At 35.8% G+C, this 23,622-nt stretch overlaps 1 protein-coding gene across 1 annotated transcript; it reads left to right on the top strand.

Moving 5' to 3' along the window:
* Positions 1 to 3,007: 3,007 nt before the first annotated feature.
* Positions 3,008 to 23,249, top strand: LOC127475374 (aromatase). Its single transcript, XM_051797158.1, has 10 exons — positions 3,008 to 3,089; positions 10,638 to 10,805; positions 12,447 to 12,597; positions 14,991 to 15,145; positions 15,737 to 15,913; positions 16,602 to 16,716; positions 18,156 to 18,270; positions 18,878 to 19,040; positions 20,314 to 20,555; positions 22,481 to 23,249. Exons 2-10 carry the CDS (start codon positions 10,661 to 10,663, stop codon positions 22,730 to 22,732), a joined length of 1,515 nt encoding a protein of 504 aa, XP_051653118.1. The 5' UTR covers positions 3,008 to 3,089; positions 10,638 to 10,660; the 3' UTR covers positions 22,733 to 23,249.
* Positions 23,250 to 23,622: the final 373 nt, after the last annotated feature.

Here is a 23,622-nt window from a genome sequence, read left to right as displayed (position 1 = left end):
CCAATCATTCTGGTTGCATTATGCAAAGTTCCAGGAATTCTTTGACATGAAAGAACTTAGATACATTTTCTCTGTTATACGGAAATAGTACTTGATTTAAAGATATATCCCACAGAAGTCAGTCTTGGCAAACGTAGTTTAACTATAAACAAGTATTTTCACATTATTAAACCCATTTTGTGACTATTTCATGACCAACTCAATTGGCTTCTTACCTCTGAATCACAAATTCTTTACATCAGTAAATAGATAAACAACACTGTCAGAAGAAGGAGCTCCAACAAAAACTGTACCAGATTCTTCATTTCAGAAGTGTAGTTTTGATTAAATAAATTATGATGGAGCAAGGAATAAAAATGAGTTTGTGTGAGAAACTGGCTATTCTTGGTCTCCCTAAACCTCAAGCAACACTTGCTGACAAAGAAAGAAATTGGTTTCACATTCCTTATATTAACTTATTTTATGAAACTTATCATTGTGAGGCTTTTAAAACTAACATGAGTACCTAAGTAATTTAGTGTTATCAAGTGTAATAATATATACAGTAATAAGAAATATCTAAGGATAATAAAGAATATCTAAGGATAAAGGTGCTTCCAAATAAAGCTATTATTTGTTTTAATTGCAATTTAGCAATAAGGAAGCCTCAGAGAGCTCTTTTACCAATAGCCATGTTACTTTCTAATGCTACAGCCTGACTCAACACCTATAAAACAACACATCATCTCCAAAGTCACTGAGGGATGGCTGCACACACAGGAATTTGAAGCATCTTAACTTCCTTTATATTCTTCCTAGGGAGAACATAAACACAACGATGTGTTTGGCTTTTGATAAAAATATGTGGGGAACACAAAGGAAAAACACGACAAGAAAACCATCACAGAAAGATCAACACAAGCTGTTATTCCTCTCACCAGTTCAAACCACAGCAACACTAAATGCCATAGAACAGTTTCAAACCATGGGAAAGAGCTGGAAACTTTCTATGGTGGTTTTCTTATACTGCTGTACAAAGCTTTCTTAGTTTGGTATCTGTGAAACAATTACCCATCTGCTTCAGAACTGATCCTTCATAGTTGGTCCAGATTAACAACTGAAAAGAAACATCCTGAGAAATGGACCTAAACCAGCCTCAACACTGAGCTCCTGCAGAATGTAAATATCCCCAGTCTACAAGCAGAAAAAAACCATACATTTGTGACTTGTAAAAACAAAAAAATATTAATGAGTGACTTTGCCCTAAACATTTAGGTAGGCTTAAAAATTAAAACCAACTCTCCTCTCTTTTTGAAATAAAGTAATTTTAACACTTTCAGAACATCAGATAGTATGCAACAGGTTTCAGCTATTACTGTGCCTAGTTCTAAATACAGGACACAATAGAATTGAAGTTCTGCCCATTTTTCTTGTACTGTAAACAAATCCCTGCATGATAAATAGATATGGAAGAGTGTGTGCACATGGAATAAGAACAAGAGTTCAATTGTCAAATTGAAATTACGTTGGCTTGTGGTTGTGTAAGCTGTGTCTCTTCAGCAGGGTTGCAGTAATGCCACAAGAATTTCTGCATGAATTCAGTCCTTTTTCTCCCCAAACTTATTTAATTAATTTATTTTATTAATTAAAGAAAGGCTTCTCAAAAGAGATTTCACATTCAATAAAATTCTAGGGCTCTTCCATCCTTCCCCAAGTTAAAAATATTCCATCACTAGAACTATTGTACATAACCTTAAATACTTTCTGCTCCAAGTGAGATCATAGTTCCCTAAATGTAAGACCCTTTTCCCCATTAGATGGTTTTTCCTATTAACACTGTTCTAATTTATTTCATTCACTCTTTTTACATGCTAATGCTAAAGCCTTGAGTGAATTCAGAAAAAGAAGAATGAAAACATTTTACAGAAATCTTTTACATTTGTGTCCTGACAGTGAGAGACAAGGAAGTCCCGTGTCTTGCTGCCAGAGGATGTAACACAGCCTTGCTGAAAACAGAATTGAGGGACTCAATTTTCTAAACTTGAGAGTACTAAGCAAAAAAAAGATGATTTTGACCCATTTCACAAAACAGTCTGTTTGAACTCATAGGAGTAAATTTATAGAAGAGGCATCTGAGCCAGCTAAGGATTTCCCATAACAGACATTGAAATAATTTAGACTTCTCTTGGTGCTTCAAACCAGTAAGTAACAGGCACAAGTACCTTATTCATGCTTCTGTGTTAGTCTCCTCTTTTAATAACATCAACACCTTTTCCTATAGGTCTTTGATCATTACTTTAATATTTCCTGTAATCATTTAGTGCAGTTCTTAAAAACAATTGGATTTTCGTAAGTTAAGTTTGTTAGTTGTCCAAAGCTAGAGAAAAAGAAAAATAAAAATGAAGCATCACAAAGCAGAGAAAACAGCCTTTAGTTTAGTCATTAGTCACTCTGAATGACTACAGTTTAGTCATTATTAGTTTAGTATAGTCATTCTGAATGACTATATTATCAAATCAACTGGGAACACAAAGGAAACAGCAAAAAAGGATAGTCAATTAGTCCTTTCCTGTGTCAGTGCAGGATTGTATCTTACAACGTTATTGACAACTTTATGCATCCCAATTTTAGAATAAAACTTTTGGACTTCCTTGCTGTTGGAAATTAAAAATACATTTAAATATGCTAAGCAAAGAATTAATATAATTTCTGCTAGTTGCACCTCCAGTTAAATGACAGATCTCTTTCCTTGTTCCGAGGCAACAAACGTAATTATAAACTTTGTTTACTTTTCTGTTTTACTCTCCAGTCACAGTTCTCATCAGCATTAGGCATGTGTGTCTCTATCATTGGCTATTTTGCAGCAGACACATTGAGATGTAGAGGTAAAATTACAACATTTTCTTTTCAAAGCAACAGCCCCTGATCTATTACAATAAACAAACTTCCATCTCCAAGCAACTGATCTCTTAGCAACAAGAAGCACCTGCATAAAAGATGCTACAGAGAGTGATCACCGGAAAACCTATTCAGATCTTTAAAAGGAGCACATCAGTAACAAGGATAGCACTCTCCACCGGTTAAAATCCAGAAGTAACAAGAAGACACAGGTAAATTTTCAATTCATATTATAACATTTTTCTTCAAACAGTAGGGACAGTGGGACAGTACATAAATGGTTTTTATTTTGCTTCTGAGTGGGAAGTGCACCTTCTGGAGCTGCTTTAATCTGAGTTACTGTAATTATCTTTGTGTAAATTACATGCTGTCACTATTTAAAGAGAGATTTATTTTTTTTTAGTAGAAAATCTGCAGGTCTTCAGCCAAATTCTTGGTATTAAAACAACAGTAATATGTTACGTATTTTGTAAGTATTCTACAAAGTTTTATTTTAAGAAAAAATAGCACAATGTTCTTGCAGAATAGTCATCCTTAGAAAGTGTCCACTTCATTCAACCTTTCAAACTGTTTATATTACATTAAGAAATACTAAATCACTTTAGTTTTTATAGATACAAGCTCCCCTGATTAAAACCCCAAACTTATTCGTTGTTTCTGTGGTCTCTGATTTAATTCTTTTGACTCTCAAAATTTTGTTGGTGTGTATCACAACAAACTTAGGGTAGAATACATATCATGGGATGGACACTGCCAGCTGCTGCTGTATAGCAATGTAGAACTGGTTGGAAAGTGAGTGAATTTGGACAAGTCAACATTTCCAAGCATCATTATCACAGCAGGGAAAAAATGGATTGTAAGTGAGGTCAAAAAAAGGCCATCATGTAAAACAAGTCTGGAACTGACTTGGAGAAGTTTTTTATTCTGTCATAGCTTGATCTCTCTTGGTGCTTGCTGTAGAAAAGTGTTGTCTTTCTTTTAGCTACTGTATCTTAGTTAACAATTATTTCTGGTTAATGAAGTCATTTGCAGGGAGAATGGTTAGAGAGTAGTCATGCATTCCTCCTTAGTCTTGTTTTTTCAAATACCCAGACGCATTTTTCTTAAGAATCGATTGACATACTTTGATAGAATAATTGATATTTAAATATCCTACATAATACTTGAAAAAAATTAATTTATATTTCTTAGAGAGTCATCCCTTCTAAGTCAACTAAATTGTTGCTTCAATTGATCAAGGTATTTGCTAGCAATAAAATTACAATAGCAGAGACATAATCATGGTAGAGAGAGCTGCCTTTTACTTGATAAATCAGAAACAAAACCCCCTACCCAGCAGCAATAGAAACTGATAGCAGCCACATACAGAAAACCCTCCCCATACAGGTTTGCTTTGCCATGGTCACAACAAGGGTGTCTGATAAAAAGCAGATTAGAGAGAAATTTCTTCCCACAACTGGTTAGTTTAGTTTTGAGTTAATTAGATCTTATGGTGTTCTAAGGAAACTTTGAGGTAGACAGGCAGTAAAATCCAGTCTTACCAATACTGCAGAAGTTTGCTCATCTCCACAGCTCTTTCTGAGGCTCACAAGCACTGACACACCTGTGCTGCTTCAGGAGATGAAATGTTTCAGATGAAACTCCTTTACCATCTAACGTAGATAATACTTTTCATGGACATTATGGTAGTTTCTAAGCAGCAGTGAGACTTCTTGTAAAAGGCACTAAAACTGGCAAGTGATTTTTCCAAATCACACATCAACTACTATGTAAATCACAAAAAAAGAGGCACTACCTTTACTACAGTTATCCAAACAAATAGTAATATTCAAATGGAGTCTTACACTTATAGAAGGTATTTTTGATGTATTTGTTTCCCTGGCAAAGAGTTTATTCTGCATTGACCAGCGAAGTCCCACTCACATGATAGTAGAAGTGGTGCTAAGAAAACTAATTGACCAAACTGACTCCAGACAACAGGAGTGTCAATGTTTACAAAAGTTCTGCAACTCCAAATTTCTCTGCACCTTGAAACTCACTGTACACTTGGAGGGGTGACAAGAAATCAAGTGTTTTGGACACTAAAGCAGATACAGTTGTAGCCACCACCAACACGTAACAATGCAGCAGCACTTTGTAAGTGCTACTAAAGGCAGCTGACAGAATTTAAAAACTCAGAGAAGCGTCCTCTAGGGATAGATCCTGATCAGCTGAGAGACAAAGTAAAGCTGTCACAAGAAGGCTCACTAAAATGAAGAAAGCCACAATTCCAAATTAGCAGAGGTATAAAACGTAACGATCTTTCTTATCTCATGGTACAGATATTTTTTCAACACCACAAACAATGGCATGTTCTGTATTTTTGTTTCACTTGCCCTCTGACACAATATTAGGCTCCCACCTCCTCCTTCACTTGTCAAGAGCCCCTTTAGATTGCCAGGAGAATTGTTACTAAATGCCCACTTCCAAGCTTCTGCTGAAAGCTGTCACCTCTTCCTCCCCTCCTCCTCCTCCTCCTCTTCTAACCTAAACAACAGATAAATTTGTAAGTACTATTTAGATTAGATTTCATAGTAATCAAGTGGTACAGGATTATTCCTCAAGGCTATAATAACCATTCAACACTGCTAGAATACATTTCCATAGTAATTAGATGTGATAGAGCTCTACAACTACACAAATTCCAACCCACTGACTCCAACTCTAAAAATGGTTGAAAAAGAGATTTATTCCCTAATTTTCACATTTTACCATATTTATCTTTCCTTTGAGTTGCAGAAGATTGAGTTGAAAGTAGAAAATAGACCTAAACTATAAGCCAGAGTGCTTTCAGAAACAGAGTAATATAAACACCTAACTTTCAAAAGGCTGCTCTGCACACTGTGATTGCAAATGAACCCATATATAATGTGACAGATGCCACCTGGAGCAAAGGATAAGGTCACTAAAACACAGATTCAAAGCAAGTGAAAAATAATTAAGAAAAAAATACTACAAATCCAAGAAAAAAAAAATCACAAGCATAATGCAATATCAGATAAGCAATAAATTGTGATGGAAAGCTCTCTGTGACATCCCCATTGCATGCTGAGAGAATTACAGCATTAGAAGAGACCACAGAATACCAGGTAGCAAACAAACATGCAATCTGATGCTTACAGAGTAATTTTACTGCTCAGTTTATAAGGAATGGTAAGCACTCAAGTTTAGAAAAGGCTTCTGAGGTGTTCTCAGCTTAAAACCCCACAGACTTTCAAGGCAAGACAATCATTCTATCAAGGATGTGATGTATGTTTTACACCTGATGATAATTATCCACTTCAAATTAATTCTTTGAAAGGAATGTAACCACACAAAAAAACCCCATAGATTATTTGACTTTTTAAAATTGTTCTTATAATAGATTCAATGCAAATGCAACAAATTTTGCAGTAGTTCCACATATTCAACAGGTGGGAAAAGAATTTCTGACTTTGCAATGAAATCCACAATTTAAAGGCAACTTAAAAGTAATTGTATGAAACTCCTTCAACATGAGCTCTATGGAAGAGGTCTGACATGCAGCTAAGGATCAGACAGTTCTCATCCTGTGATAAATGTTATAATCCCAATACAGCAAGATACTTATATGCCTAGAACTAATTAAACTCAACTAATTTTTCAAAGGTACTGTTTTCCTGTTAGTCTATATCAGCATTGGCAAACACAGTGGTACAAGGGGAGCAGATCTGTAAAACGAAACTGTTGGTGATGATCCACTTTCTCCATGGTACATATTTCATGGGAGTTCAATATAGATCTAAACAGGTTTTGTCATTTGAATCTCCATTAAAAGCTGGTGTGTATGAGCCCATCATCACGCCATGAGCTACTTCCACCCAAAAATCCCCCAGTTTGTGTGCTCTGAGATTGCTCTGGGATACCTACTGAAGTGTGGGAATGGGGATAATCTGCAGGTTTGCTGTCAGAGCACACTACTGGTGCAAACAGAAACACCAGTGCAGACACCACAAGCCACTGCCCTCCTGGATTATTACACCTTCAGGCAGCACCCACAGAACAAATACAAGAAAACCACTATTTTTTGCCTGACCAGGCCTTCTAGTTGTGAAACCCACAACAAAATCCCTCTGCATACTTAGATGTAGAAGGTTGAACTTTCACAGTCTGCATGAAACCATCAATCTTAAATGAGGGAAAGCAGGCAATATACAGAATCAGCTTCTAGAAAGAGAGGAAAGGCTACAACATTTGATTGGGAAAAATAAAGAATTACTGGGCTTATATAAGCCAACATTTATTATCATTATTATTATTATTATTATTATTATTATTATTGTGTGAAATAAGTCAATTTATTTTCCAAACTGTTTAAACCTAGATCAGTTGCTCCAGATGCTGCTAACAGTGGTCACTGATATCTGGGAATTTATAAAAAGGAGCAGATTTTTTTTTCTCCGTGTCTCTCCTGACAGATGAACCACTACAGAGGAAAGAACTCCAGGACACAAGAATGGCTCTTCAACAGTTGTATGATCTCCTCCTTCTCAAAATTATCAGAGATTTTCAGCTCCAATTCTATAATATGATTTTATGAATTTGTTCTTTTACTGACAGAGTCATTAACTACAAAGCTCTAACTGGACTAAGAGGAGTCAATACATCTGTCCCCTAGATATACGGGCTTTTCTCTTTACTGCGGACCTTGTCATCATTCCTCATATCACCTTTAGCAATAACAGAACCTACATTCTTCTAGGATTTTATAGTCAAGACTTAAAAATCAGTAATCCAAAGGGCCCTCTGCTGGCAGATGGTTTCCCAACTGTTAAGGTCCACGAGTACTATCAGGGCAGACAGGCAATCATCTATTTTGTCACTAAAGAACTTTCTTATTATAAATCTCTTTTCCCACACTCAATAGTGGGATTTTAAAAGCTTTTCTTTTTGCCCCATCCTTCTTCTACCATATAAGCAACAGTCTGAATCAATAAATCCTTCTGATCTGACACACATCTCCACCCGCTGCAAGGAAAGGAAATGACCTATAGAGATTTCAACACAAAATTAGCACTCTACCTTTGCTCTGTTTCTAAACTTTTTCAGTCTACTCAGTGACTACTTATTATGAAAATTCATTTAGCTGAGTTTTTATTAGGAGTGACTTACCTCATGGACAATTCCTAAAAAATACAACAGGTACAAGTAGGACAAGCAGTTCAGTTGAAATATATTTAAATGAATTTTTCCTGATCCAACTTACTTCTAAAAAAAAAAAAAAAAAAAAAGGCAGTCCAAATACAAACCCAGAAATTTTGCTAGGATCATACTCACAAAAATGAAGCAAAGAAATTCTCAGTAGAGGAAGTGTAAACTGTTTGTTTTAAGACCTTGAGAAGCCACTTTGACTAAAAATAAGATTGTTTCAGACCATTTCAAGATTATAAAGAGGAATCAAATTTAATTCATTGCCTTTAATTCTTTTATCTACATGAGAGCACAGTCCAGGGTATAAAACTTATAACAGCAAGGTGTACACTGATGTATTGGATATACCACAGAAAACAACAAAAATTCTTTTACTAAAATGATGAAGTTTGGACAATCTAGAACCTAAAACTCAATCCATTCCTATCAGTATGTTTTGAAAAGACAGAAACCTGCCTCCATGTCTCTGTCAAAACAAAGATAAGCTTCAGCTGTGAATAACTAAAAACTGAGCAAGATCAAAACTCAGGGCTGATTTTCAGAAAATAAAGGGGGGAGTCTCATGCTTGCAAAGTACACCATGCAAACATATCAGGGCCTTGACCTCTGGCAGGGCTCCACCTACGGATATAATATTGACAGATGCACATTTGGAGGAATGAAATTGGTTTATTTCATAGCACCCAAATGCATTAGCAAGTACATACTTCTCTTCATAAGGAATAGGAGGCAGAGAAACTACTGTACACACAACAGACTCTTGGAGATGAAAAAAAAACCAAAACAAAAAACCAGTGCACATCAGAGCCTATCTGTGTCAGTGGAGTACAAAGATGAAGGTGATCCAGAGAAAAAGCAAGAAAAAAAGTGAAACTGTACTCTAAGTGTAGTTATTTCCTTCTATAATGCTGTAAGCTCATAATAGGGAAAGAGACTGAAGATGATAAAAGTATTTACATACACATGCAGGCATGCTTTTTTTTTGTGATAACAAATAGCATTCAAGGAAACCTAAACTAATAAACACTGCTACATGGTAAAAAATACTTTTGATTACAAAACCTTTTTTTTCACAACATGCAAGACAGTATAACAGCTGGATATGTACAAGATGTACGTGAACACTCCCAGAAGAGAAGTAGTTCTATGTATTGGAATAGCGTGATGTTTCTAAAAGGTCATCTGGTAGATTGGTAACTCTGGATCACAGCGATCCCAGGAACCTGGCACAGCAATCATCCCAAGCACTGGAGCACGGCATTCACCTGCAGGTTTCAAGCCACTGCTTGCTCCCCTCCCCAGAGTTTTGCCTGTACTCCATACATCGTCTGCTTTGACCATAAACAGTCTCCTTACTGTCTAGAAAACATCTCTTCCATTCTTGGCTTAGTTTAATGTAATTATAGCAGGGATGGTCACTGCAAAGCAAGTGTGATCTTTTCTGCAACGTGAGACCAAAGCGCAAGACAAACAAGAAAGCACTTGCTGAAAGTAAACTGTATCAAAAAGCTTCCTGTTAAGTAAATATAATCCTTCAATTTTGAAATGTAGTTGCAGAAAGAAACAAAACAAATCTTGGCAGGGTAAACTTAAGAAGCTGTTTTATTAATAAAATACAAGGCATATGCAAGCAGTATCTTTCTGTTGTTACGAGTTCTCACTCACAGAATAACATCTTCCTTATCAGGTAGAATCACCTCTTATATTTTTTGATTTAAGTCATAAAGTTGCAAAATAACTTTGAATGAATCCTTCTACTCCCTCTATGCATAACAGACCTGTCCATTTTCTTGGATTTTCTTTCCTGTGCCAAGTGCTGGTTCCTGCTCGAGGAAAAATACAGTAACAGACAATCTATGATCCTGTTTGTTATGGCATATACTATATTTTTCAAAGTACTTAGCAGATGAACCATGAAGAAATGCAATACATTACAATCAAAGGTTGACCAAAAAACCACAACAAACAAAAAAACGAACAAAAAAACCCCAAACCAAACAACACTCCCCCCAACATGTATTACATGTTTCAAACAAAAACCTGGGGTTTATCTGCATCATTAAAAACTACCATAGTTATTCTCTAAATTCAAGAACTCTTGCACTACAGGCCTACAAGAATGGAAACAGCTAAGTAACAGAGACAAAAACTTGCAAGTGAACTCATTCAGTGCTTCCACATGTGCTGAAAGTTTAATTTCTTGTGTTTTGGTTAGAAATTTGAGAGGAGTGAACCTCAGCATTGGCCAGCCAAGTCAACATCAGAGATAAAAGGTCTGTCAGCCAAAGTATCCAAAACTATGCTTCAACATCAAGGTCAGAAAATCTTTGTTATTCCCAAGCAAAAAGAGTGTCTGCTGCATGTCTGCTTCGGCTGGTGATGAAGCCTGTCCTGGCAAGCAGTCCCAGCAGTCACTCTCATTATAAAATAAAGCCACGTCAAGAGCTAATTTGCTCATTTATAAGAACTACAAAGGGGTTGAGAGGTACCTACTAAAACTGAATACATCTGAGTGTTGACAACCTCTGCCTCTTTCCCCTCTCTCTCTGAAGCAAAGCAGAATCTCTTGGAAAAGATGGTCCTGGAAACTCTGAATCCAATGCACTACAACATCACCAGCCTTGTACAAGATACGGTGCCAGTGGCCACAGTGCCCATACTCCTTCTCATGTGCTTTCTGTTTCTCATATGGAATCATGAAGAAACTTCATCAATACCAGGTAAATTAATTTTAGCTGTAGTGCCACCTAAAAGCTGCCAGAGTAATTTTTGTTTGTTTCTCAAGTTTAAGTGGGAAAGTAATGGTGAATAATGATTGTATGACAACAAAATTTATTACATGCCAGTTTAAATAAAACAAATTTTTAAAATAACTGATAAAAGAAATCAGGCTCATTCTAACCTCAGAGCCTCCATAATAACCCTGGCTTGGCCATATAAGTATATGACGTTTAGTTTTCATCTTTATTGTGTGTATGCTAGAAAGATATAATAACATTTACAAACTGTAGTTGTTCATATTTCGTGTGCACTATAAATGACTTTTTACATGTTTTAAAGCTTAAATCTTTCTAAATTGTTTTTACTATAAAAACTATTATCTAGGAAATTATTCAGATTTTAGTAGATTATCAATTTTTTCTCTGTGTTTAGCACTGAAGACCCTCCAGAACAGAACAACATCAAATGGCTTCCCTTTCCCTTCTGTAATGTTTTGGGGGCTCGTGGTAGAAATCACTGAATCAACTTATTTTTTATCAGATATAATGCAATCACCTTCTGCATGAGTGAGAACAGTGCACACATATCCTGAAGGTGTTTGACAGGAATAACCCTAAACAGGATCAGTGACTCCTGAATCAAATTCTGAGAAAAGACCCTTAGCAAAGACCCTTCAAGGAGAAAGTATTCACAGAAGGTTGTACATTCTATTTGAATGTTTGATTGCACCTACAAGAAGATAGAACTAAGTAAATATGCTCTAAGTTTTCAGGTATTTAAATAGTCTGGGGTCTTGTAATTCCTATTAGTAAAAGTTGAAACCATAAGCAACTTTTAAAATTTTCAAACAGTGTACAGACTTTTGTAAGTACTTGAGGTTTTTTATGGAGTCAGATTCATATTTTACAGACCAAAGGGGCAAATATAGCTTTCCCTGAAGAAGGAAACTTCCTTTTAATAGTAATTAGGGCCAAATTTTCTGTTGATGTCTCCACTTTGTCCTTTTTGTTGTAAGAGAGAAATTTGTTGCTGTATTACAGTGGAATGATTTAGTTGAGAACTTTGTTGATTAAATGCTTATTAGTCCATTCTTAGTTCCTACTTCAGCATGTTTTCATAAGTTCACAAAAGTAAAGTACTCTTTCCTTTAAATATCTCTTTTCTCACTTTAGTTTAAGTGACTTTAAAAGAAATATAACAACTGCATTTAATTACACCAAAAAGACACTGACTTTTGTAGATGTTACTGTGACACTTCTAGACAAAATTCAGTCAAGATCACACAAGGGATTCGTTAAAATCACAAATTAATATATCACATGCATCTTTTCGAGATCATTTCTTCTTTCTAACTGTTGTCCCTCCGAAAGTATCTTTAAAAAGAGCAGCTAGAAGTTGTACAAGGAAGGAATGCCTGTCATTTGTGGTGCACTGAAAGCACTCCAGACTTCCACGGGTATTAAGGGAGGCTTCACCAATGTAGGTGCAAAGTTCCTCGGGCAGTTTCAGGACAGGATTGTTTGGGTGAACTGCCCGCTGCAGGCTGTGACTGCCACGTTAAAAAGCTCCTTTCAAAAGGGTGATGCTCAGGGATATTTTCTTGCCAGCTGAGACCAAACCTTTCTTACCGTGTTCCTTAGGGCCAGGATACTGCATGGGAATCGGCCCCCTCATTTCTCATGGGAGATTTCTCTGGATGGGAGTAGGTAATGCCTGCAACTACTACAATAAGACATATGGAGACTTTGTGAGAGTTTGGATCAGCGGTGAAGAAACATTTATAATTAGCAAGTAAATCCTCTACTTTCTATTCTTAATAACTTGAAAAGCTTTTCTCATATTTTTGCAACCTCTTCGCTACTTTTTTCTAGAGTTGAACTGATGTTATTATTTTCAAAATTTATCCTAACATAAACCTTTTACTTCCTGCTATTCACAGACGCTTTCCTAATCTTTTGTTTCTTTAACAACTCTGCTATTGAATTTTGGTGAATTCTCCTAAGTTTTTTGTGGAAATGAAGATTAAGCACTGTGGCTCAGTCCTAAAAATCATTTACTATTTTACTGTTCAATTTAATCTGAGGATTACATTCTGTTCAGGAACCTAGACTGACTGCAATGAGGGATTAAGTCAAATTTTAGTTTCCTGTGTTCCTATTTCTCCTTAAAGTGGAAGTAATACTTGAAGGTTATGGCTCCAATTCAACCATTTAATTAAGCAAATGCAGCTTTATGGGATTATGAGTAATTCAACTCCAATTAATGGATTATTCATAGGCTTCAATTATACACAATATTAAACATAATGCTAAACTGTAGCCTATCATTTTATTAGCTCCAGTGGATGTTTGCTTTCTTCTTGGATCTTCTGGATGCATATGAGTTATACCATGAAAAAGGAAAAAAAGAGTGGTAAAATGTTTACCATGTGTGATCAATAAAGAATCACAATGTTTTTATCAGCAATATCAATCAACCCTTACTCAGCTTCCACTGTGTAAAAGCTTTTGAAAGACCATCCAGCAAAGAGAACTATCACAGAATTTGCCATGTGATGCAAGTCAGCTTTATCTGTATTTTAACCTCTGCAGAAAAAGTTAATCATGACAGGAAAACTATTTACATTCCTATCCTACATTAGATATTGCAAATTGCAGTGAAATATGTTGATAATGCTATGAATGCTTTGAAAATACTACAAATCCGTATTCCTGCCTTTCACTGTCTGTGCTACCAGTTCATCAGAAACAAAACAGGAGGGCTGACAAACAATGCCAGAGCTGCATCAGACTTTACCGTCAATACATCACTTTTCTACAGATATTTTTTGCTTAAAATCATTGACTGTACATAGAAAACAAGTATTTAACTTTTTTTAAAGAAAGTAGAATAAAAGTTTTCAGCGGATCGTAAATTCACTGCAAAACTAAATATAACCTGAATTCTGTAAAAGTATACTCTTTTCACTAATGGCATCTGAATTTTTTAGCATCAGTTCTAATACTGAGATGTTAGTGCAGAGAGGGAAGGACTCGTAGTGTTGGTCAAAACACATAATGCCTTTTGGGGGACTTCATTAAATAGTTTCCTGAGGAAAATCTGCTTATACAAGGCCACTTGATGAAACCCTCCCTTAAAACATTGTGATCCATCTCCTACGTAGAGACATGTGGGATGGAAGGAAGCAAAATGAGCCTGCTGCACCTTTTCCTTCCTGGAGACAGCTGTTATAATTCAATAACATCTTCTCATGTTCAGGAAATTACATATGATATCCCTTGACATGCAAAAAATCTTTAAGGTTAACTTTGCCTCTGGGTCAGACTAAACTGTAGTGAAAACCCAGCACTGCTGCAGTCAATAGCAAAAGTCACATTTACTTTTCCCAATGGAAAAAATATACCAAACCCATATAAGAAGTCTGGAATTTGGTCCATAGAGTATGATACCTGACAAAGAAAGTAGCACATCATTTCATTTCAGTCTCTCTTCTGATTTTCTTTCTTTTTGTTGGATTTCGTTTTGTTGGGTTTTCATCACATCTCCATTTCTGAAATGCTGGCTCCCTCTAAAGGAAATTGTATCTTAAAGCAACAGTGCTGGTCACAACCTGTCTGCCAGCACCTGCAAATCAACCTTGCCAGCTGTAAAAAGAATTATACATGTCATGGATTTCTCTCACATATCTATTTAAGAATATCTATCTCACACGTATCTGCATATTATGATGCTGCATATTTAAGTGAACTGTGTATATTTATGCTTTCAGTATGTGTCTGGAAACGACCCAATAGCCACAAAAGTAAATACGTTATTTAGTACACATCAAATATTTTACCTTCTCCTCTGACATGTCTGACTTTGGTCACTGCCTGAGTGTATCTTACATACTTACATATTTCTATGTATACACCCTATTCAGTTTAAAATCTTGGTATTTTAACTAAAAAATAGTTTTAAATCTGAACACAATACATTATTGCTCTAATATAAATTCTGAAGGTATTTATCATCAAGATTTTTAACTATGCAAAAAGATATTTCATGTTAAGCATTATACTTTCTGCTAAATTAAAAATGCAAGTCCACATTTCAGAGAAACTGTAAAATGTCAGAATAAAAATGCTGTGTACCATCTATGAAATGGTGGTTTTGTTTTGGGCTTTTTTCTCATTCTCTCCCAGATCCTCAAGTGTATTCCATGTAATGAAACACTGGCATTACGTGTCTCGATTTGGAAGCAAGCTTGGATTGCAGTGCATTGGCATGTATGAAAATGGGATCATATTTAATAACAACCCAGCACACTGGAAGGAAATTCGACCCTTTTTCACCAAAGGTAAATCAGTGTGTGCTGACACACTGCACCGCTCTAGCACAGTCAATCTTCTCTGAGATGCTGTTTCTCCCCGGGTTCAGTATGTCCCAGTGACATTACAGGGTGCCAGCAGGTTGCTGCACAGGTACAAGGCTGTTTGAGAGCACCCAGGAGTTACAATTTGAGAAATCTCCATCATCCTCCCCACAAATCCCCAAGTTCTCTTCCCTGCTCAGTGTCATTGCAAGCAAACGAGATGGGACATCCACAGAGCCTGTGGTGCAGCTGAGGCTGTGGATACCCTCCCCGTCAGAAAGGCTGCCTAAATTATGCCAAATATCTTCGCATGATGCGGCACAAACCTGCCATAAAATGTGTGAGGTACAAAGTGGATGGATATAAGTAAAATTCTGGCTTTGGGTTCATAGTCATCTTAACTCAAAATGCCTTCATTTTTCTTTCAGAGGATGATAAACCAGTTAAGTTTCAGACTGATTTTATACCAGTCACTGACATGATAACATTTGCCATTTTATTGACAGCACTGTCACCAACTGAGAAGTTATAAATAAGGTATTTTGAATTAACAATCATTTTGCACGTGTGTTTCAGCTCTGTCTGGTCCTGGTCTGGTTCGTATGATAGCGATTTGTGTGGAGTCAACAGTGGATCACCTGGACAAACTGGGGGAAGTGACAACTGAACTAGGAAATATCAACGTGTTGAACCTCATGAGACGGATCATGCTTGACACATCTAACAAGCTTTTTCTTGGGATCCCTTTGGATGGTACTAAAAGCTTTATTTTTATGCCTTACGATGAATCTAAAGTACTTGCCCAGGGAAAACTCACTGACATCACTCAGAAGTATTGTTTCAAAAAACAGAGCAAGAACGGGCTCTTATATCACCATATAATTAACTGAGAATGATTTAATATCGTTTTAGTTAGAAAAGAGAATTTTATATGACCAAAACTATACATTAGGTTGTCACATACACCTTAATGAATAGTACCATTTAAAGAGATTTTTATGCACTGAGTTGGTATAATCCCAGTATTATCTGCATTAAAGAATCTGAAACCTTTCCACCAAACTAAATTATTGCCTTTAAAAGTTCACCTAAAGATTTATGTCTTCTGCTATTTCTTCAGCCTCAAAGCCATATGAGAGAAATAATATTATCAGGATGTCTAAGTTACCCCATTTCAATATTCTGCAAGCATTCTGCTCCTGCTCTCCTGTGGGAGATTATTTGGCTCTGGTTGACACACCAATATGTCCTTTTAGCTAGTTAGCAAGCGTTTTCACAATGATCTATTATACCTTTTCTACAGTGTGCTACAAATATTACCTACCAGTTTTTTATCAAATTCCCATGAACTTAGAGTAGGGAACAGGACCTTATTATTAATTTTTCTGAATTATTTGTGTTCCCTGACTATTGACTTTTTTTTGTTAATGTTCATTTTCAGAAAATGCCATTGTACTGAAGATTCAGAATTACTTTGATGCTTGGCAAGCACTTTTATTAAAACCTGACATATTTTTTAAGATTTCTTGGCTGTGCAAGAAATATGAAGATGCAGCGTAAGTATCAAAGTTTTACAAATCATTTACATAAGACTCTTTCTTTCTTATGAAGGAGATATTCCTTGGAGCTTTCCTCTGCCTTTTAGAAACTACAAGATTGTTGCTGAAGTCCCCTGTCCACAGAGCCAAGATAGAACAAGATTTGTCACTGATGCTACAAGCAGATGATCTCAGGGGACAATTTCAAGTGTTTGTCTATTCAGTCCCAATTTATTCACCAAAATATTAGTTAATGCCAACTCAAATGTGAAACTCAGTTAAGATTCCTGGTTCAGTTCAGACAAAGAAAAGCCATCATATAGGGTGAAGTTCCATTTGCTGCCTAGTTGAGGACAGTCCAATAGTAGGTTACAGCTCATCAAAACAAGAAAATCCATCCACACTCAGGGCACAGTCCCAGAACGGTATTTATTGGTTCTCTCAACGTGTATATTTGAGTCAACAACTCCCTTCTGAATTAAACCTCAGTGCTCAGTGTGATAAACCTTTTCAAGGGGTTTTTCCTTAATAAGGAAAAAGTACATTTTGTCATCTTGTTCTTGGCAAAAATACAAAATGCCTCTTTTATTTTTAAGATCTTGTTTGCTGTCTTTTGCCAAAAGAAGTCTGGCTCTAAAAAGAGCTGGCCATCATTTTTTTTTCATTTTGGATTTGTATTCCACCTAACGAAAGAAATTGCTACTTAGGAAGTATGTGTAATAAATTGTTTCAATAGTGCTATATAACATAAAGGTTTTAATGGAAAGGTGGAAGTTCCTCTAAAGTAATTGACAGTTCTTGTGAACTAGACACAACATTTGCCTTCTCTAATGTTTGCTTGCAAGGTTTATTATGGCACTGATTGCTGCTTTATCATGTAATGCAAATAATAGCCAAATACTATGGCCCAGTTATTACTAGAAAGCCCCTACAAGCAAATATTGATATTTCAAAAGCTATTCCATTAAAATGGATTTATTCATAAATTTCTACTGCAAAGAAAAAAGATAAAGATTGTTGGACTTAAAGTAATGCAAAGAACCACCACAGGATATGAAGACTTCTAATATTCTTCTGATAAATTTTGCAAAAGGACCATTTGCTTTTCCTAATGCATAAAAGATGTTATAAATACTGAGAACTTTACAGAGACTGAAGTTTTAAATGCATTTACCCCTACAGACCCAGTCAAATTTTTGTAACAAATGCAAATTAAAGACTTTATTCAAAACCTTTCCACAATACTTTTTTAAAAAGAATTGCCTTCAAATCTATATATCAAATATATATTATTATTACTACTTTGCAGAGAACCATGTAACCATTCCTAGGAATACTTAATTTCTGCCATTCTTAGATGTTTTTCCTGGTATAATCTCTATGTTCCTGGTCATACCTTAGTGTTTACTAGAAGCCTGCAGATATTTGTCAATATGATTGATTTCATCTGTTTTCAGCAAGGACCTTAAAGGAGCAATGGAAACCTTAATAGAGCAGAAACGGCAAAAGCTTTCCACTGTTGAAAAGTTGGATGAACACATGGATTTTGCATCCCAGTTGATTTTTGCACAGGTATTGGAAATGTACTCAAAATATCTCTGAAAATCAACTGATTTTTCTGACATTCTCCTGAACACAGGTTTTGCAACTTAAACTTCATGTACCTCTCTGAAGGTCATGTCATCATAAAAGGATACCAATTAGTTGGTGCTGTGGAATCCCTAACAATGATTTAAATATGAATACTTGTATTTTGGTATCAGGTGCTTGTTGTATTTATTTCATGGCTTGAATAAGATCGCTAAAACTCTTACATCTATCCCTGAATGCTCTTCAGTCTTTCTCTAACCTCAGTATTTTATCTTGATGTATTGCCTTTTGCTTGCAAAGGTTTCAAATACTATACAAATCCTGTCTTGCATAATCTCTGCCAGCTCACAAACTCTGTGAAGAAAGGCAATAAACTAAGAAGAATCTGAGCTAAGAACAAACTCCTGCTTTTCTGTAAGATAACACACACCCATCAAAACACGAGTTTCCTCTTTTTCTCTGAAAGACGAAAAACAAATGTTATTTAGCAGAAGATAGACTGTCAAAAATTTGTACAGTCTGCGGGACCTTCGTTGGCATCAGAGGTCAGCAATCAACATTTTCTCCAAAACTTCCATTTTTTTTTCAGAACAGAGGGGATCTGACTGCTGAGAATGTGAACCAGTGTGTGCTGGAGATGATGATTGCTGCTCCTGATACTCTGTCTGTGACTCTCTTCTTTATGCTAATACTGATTGCAGAGCACCCCACAGTGGAAGAGGAGATGATGAGAGAAATTGAAACTGTTGTGGGTAAGCAAGAGCTGCAAAGTCAGTGATGTAGGACTATAATTTTGCTTCTGCAGTGATCTAATTTCAATAATTCAAAGGCTGAAAATTTTAAGTGTTTTCTTCTAAGAGAAGCTGTAAAACACATGAACTACCATTATATGTAAAAGATTTTGTTCAAGATCAAATGAAAGAAGATGTGCAATTTGTAAAATAAATTAAAGTAGCAATCACCAGAATTGATAATCTGTTAGAAAGAATGTTCTGTATTCTCTCCTCAGCAACAGCAGTGGAAATCAGCATTCACCTCATAACTTTCATGGAATTTGCTTTCCATTTACCTTGAAATAGCAAAAGGGGACACTCAGTTCAAATACTTCTAATCACCAACATTTTTCTGTGATAAAATACAGAACTTCTCTAAATTTCACTATGACTGTAGAAGGAAAAGACTAGAGAAAATTAAAATTATATTCTGCTGTCACCCATTTTGATCTCAAATTGGTCTTCTCAAAGTACTAATTACTAACTATTCAAAACACAATCAAGATATTCCAAATTTGTATTCTTTCCTTTCTCTAGACTTCATTCAAAGCCTGACACTGAACTAATATAGAAACTAATTTCATCCACTCTTATTAGAGATTTACTTCTGGTCTGTTAAACACTGGAAAATGTATAACAAGTCCTTTACTCTTTTTCAAAGGTACTTTTAATAAACCTTATTTTATTGTCCTCATGAGAGTTGAATACTCAGCTTACTCACTTTCCCTATTTCTTTCTGATAGCCTAAGGCAGTAGAATGTTGTTACCCTTTCCTTCAGCAGATGACCAGCTGTGGGTAGCAAACTTTTATCTTGCAAACCTACTGAGCTGTACATCCAGCCAAACCCAATCACAGGGTGAAAATTTAAGGTCCCCACAAAGTTATCTCCCATCTCCAGACTGTTCCCAGGTTCTGTTTGCTGTCAGCTGTTGGAAGATTTATTTGTGTCTTGTTGCTCCCTCATACAAAAGCCAGGGAAGGACTTTCAGAGTTCTGTTGCTGACGAGGAGAACAAAGAGTCAGTGTATTAACAAGAAGGTGAGAGATCATAAAATAAACTAGGGTTTGTGCTGATGAACATTATTCAGATTTCCTGAATAACTAAGGCTACATAAAACTCCTTAAAAGCTGTTGGGTCTTTCCTACCATTTCAGAACTTGAGAACCTTCCAAAAATGTTTTGATATTCCTATAATGAAGCTATTACATTTATAACCAACTAACATCTTCACCATCTGCTTTATTCCTCAAGGTGACAGAGACATACAAAGTGAGGACATGCCAAACTTAAAAATCGTGGAGAACTTTATTTATGAGAGCATGAGATACCAGCCAGTTGTGGACTTGATCATGAGGAAAGCTTTACAAGATGATGTAATTGATGGATACCCTGTGAAAAAGGGGACAAATATTATCCTCAATATTGGCCGCATGCATAAGCTTGAATTCTTTCCAAAGCCAAATGAGTTTTCTCTTGAAAATTTTGAGAAAAATGTAAGTTTTCTACCTCATTTCTTATGGAACATTGGGTGTTGTTTACTGTTAGTGTCTCTTCCTATTACTTTCATCAAGAACTTTGTGACCATAAGGCTGTTTCCCTTTGTCTAAGTGTCTAGTTACCTATATATCCTGCTTACTATTATCATTATTATTATTATCAGATCTAGGCAGGTATTTTTCTATCAAAATGCCTTTTAAATAAAAAGTAATTATAACATAGAAAGCAGTTTTTTCCAGACACAATAATTTTGAATAAAAGTTTCTAATTAAATTTGCCAGGCACACATAGTTGCCTGACACTGGACAAAATAAAGAGACACAGACAGCAACTTCAGTTTCAAAGAAATAAGTAGATGACCCACTTTGATACACTAAAAATGGACTTTTTAGTAAAAACAGCTGAAGAAATAGGAAAACAAAGAAACAAGCCAGAAAAAGACCTGTAAGTTTTACATATTTCCTATCAAAAATCCAAGTGTACCACGTATGCCACACAAAAATGAGCACCAATCAACCTGGTTAGCATTTCTAAACTGCTATTTTATTACCCATAAAAACCTCTACTCAGTATTAAAAACAACAGCTCAAGAAAAAAAGTCTGTAGAAAATTCAAGAAGGGAGTAAGTGATGAAGTTTACTGAAATTATTATTCACTGTGAACGGATTCCATTTTGCCACCCATTATTTTCATTCTAAGTATTTCTATCAAAATGGATGTCTTGCTTATTTTATGAGTACATTTTGCTACTAAAAATATTTCCCCTTGACCAAATATTTAACCACACATTTTCTATCTGACTTGATGCATTCTCTTTGCCACATAATTATTCTGGCAGGCTCAATTTTCCCACAGTTCTCTAAGTGAATAGCAATCCACAGCATTATTTATGATAAGATGCCATTGTTAGAATCTAAACATTTTTCCATTTTCCCGGGCTGTGCATTTGCCATTGTGCTGTACTGCCAGCTGCTGTACTTGCTCTGTATGATAAACACTTGTATTTACGTATCATTTTTCAAAAAGCACAGCTCGGTTTATTCGAAAAAAATTTAAACAGAAAACATTTTTCTCAGTCTGAGAATAAGGAGAAAAGGACACTTTTTTCCAGATGATTTAATATAAGCTAACCTTTCCTACTCTATTCTTAGGTTAAATAGGAAATCAGAACACAGCTTATATCTTACTTTCTTAAAAGGAAGTTACACAGATGAAGAAAAATAAGTTATTTATAGCCAGACTTTCTTTTTAATGCATCTATTCAGTGTCAATAAAAGTAACAGAAACTGGCTGTGCATTCTTCAGTAGTTCTGTGAATCCTGCATTTCATATTTCAATTGATAGGACAGAAGACAATTTTATAAGTATTATCTCTGTATTAGATTTCAAATAAAATTTTTAACATTACATTTTATGAGAAATTAGTTCTTGGGAACATTACCTTTATAATGACAAATATAGTGGGTGTATGGCTTTATGATTATCTTATGATTTTCTTTAGATAAGGCATCAGCCTGTATTTCAGATATTTATGAGTTTTATAATGAACATTCTCTGATAAACTTTTTAATGAATTTTAATGCATTTGAAGAGCAGAAGCTTCACTCCATTTCACAGCTTGGGCTTAAATCCCTGTAGTTCACAGGACAAACAGGCTGCAATACCCAGGTAGACTTAATTTGTTTAACTGTGTAAACCCTGCTACCTGAGCATTTCAAACATTCCATACCCCTGTTGGTGTCTGTAGTTTGGCCTGACTGGGGTGGGAGGGCTGTCCAGTGTGAAACAAGTGATTGCTCCTAAAAAATTATTTCCACAAGTTTTTTCAGAATATACCTACTACCAACCTCCATCATAATTTTGGCTACTTTTACGAAGAAAAACTTGTCTTAAATTCTATTCCTCTTGTTATTCTGTGCAGGTCCCTTCACGCTATTTCCAACCCTTTGGATTCGGCCCCCGGAGCTGTGTAGGGAAGTTTATTGCCATGGTAATGATGAAAGCAATTCTGGTGACTCTTCTAAGGAGGTGCAGAGTGCAGACAATGAAAGGAAGAGGCCTTAACAACATCCAGAAAAACAATGACTTATCCATGCACCCCATAGAAAGGCAGCCTCTGCTGGAGATGGTTTTCACACCAAGAAGAAACACAAATGAGAATCAGGGTGACTAAAATGGATCAGCATTAGTTACAGGGCTTTCTCAGCCACTGCCACTAAGAAATACTCATCATTCCTAGTTAAATACTTAGAGTAAAACGTTTTGTTGCCCCTAAATGACTACAACACGAGATGACAACTTGTTCTGCCTGTACAGCAGAACCACAGGCCACAGTTCAAAAGATATGCATAATTCCTGACTACTTTTTAAAACCAAGTTCAAAGTTATGCCTTCCCTTTCAAACACTGCAAGTTCAGAGATTTGGGGTCAACAGAAGAACATGCCTGATGTATGTTTAATTCTGGCACTACATGTGTCCTTTTCCCCCCCACCTCCCCAAAGCTTAGCGGTATTTGACTACTCCAAAAATTCCAATCATCTGTTTTTGAAAACAGCTGAATGAGTAAAATTAAAGTTAATTTTAAGACTAAGAAACACTTGAAAATATTTAGGACATACGTAAGTTACAAAAAAAATGTTTGAAGAAGTCATTCAAACATTTTCTTTTTACCCTGTTTTCCTGTCATACCAAAGACTTACAGTGTCAGACAGATTTTACCAAAAGAAGTAATTTTCAGAGCACTGGGTAATAAGGGTAGCTGGGATAACTGCTCTATGTTTTTAAAACCCAGTGTCCTGCTGCAGAACATCTGAAACATCTTAGTAAGACCAGCTGGGAATGAGGTAATGAATATGAAACATGAACATGAATGTTACATGGAGGGATAACACTCACCCTCACCTCATCTGGTTAACTGTAGAAATCTCCCACCTCACTTTGGTTTAGTAAAGAATTTTAAATTCTGTCCAAGCTAAGTTGTACCAAATCCTTTCTGACTGGATTTTAATTGCTCAATTCTACTTCAGACAGTAAGATTTGGAGTTGTTGCCCATGTTCCCACA

This window comes from Manacus candei, unplaced genomic scaffold (genome assembly GCF_025592945.1).
Source record: "Manacus candei isolate 608988 ecotype Guabito, Panama unplaced genomic scaffold, ASM2559294v1 h1tg000046l, whole genome shotgun sequence".
Taxonomy (NCBI): domain Eukaryota; kingdom Metazoa; phylum Chordata; class Aves; order Passeriformes; family Pipridae; genus Manacus; species Manacus candei.
Note: the sequence above shows the minus strand (reverse complement) of the source record. Positions and strands in the feature narration are given on the sequence as shown.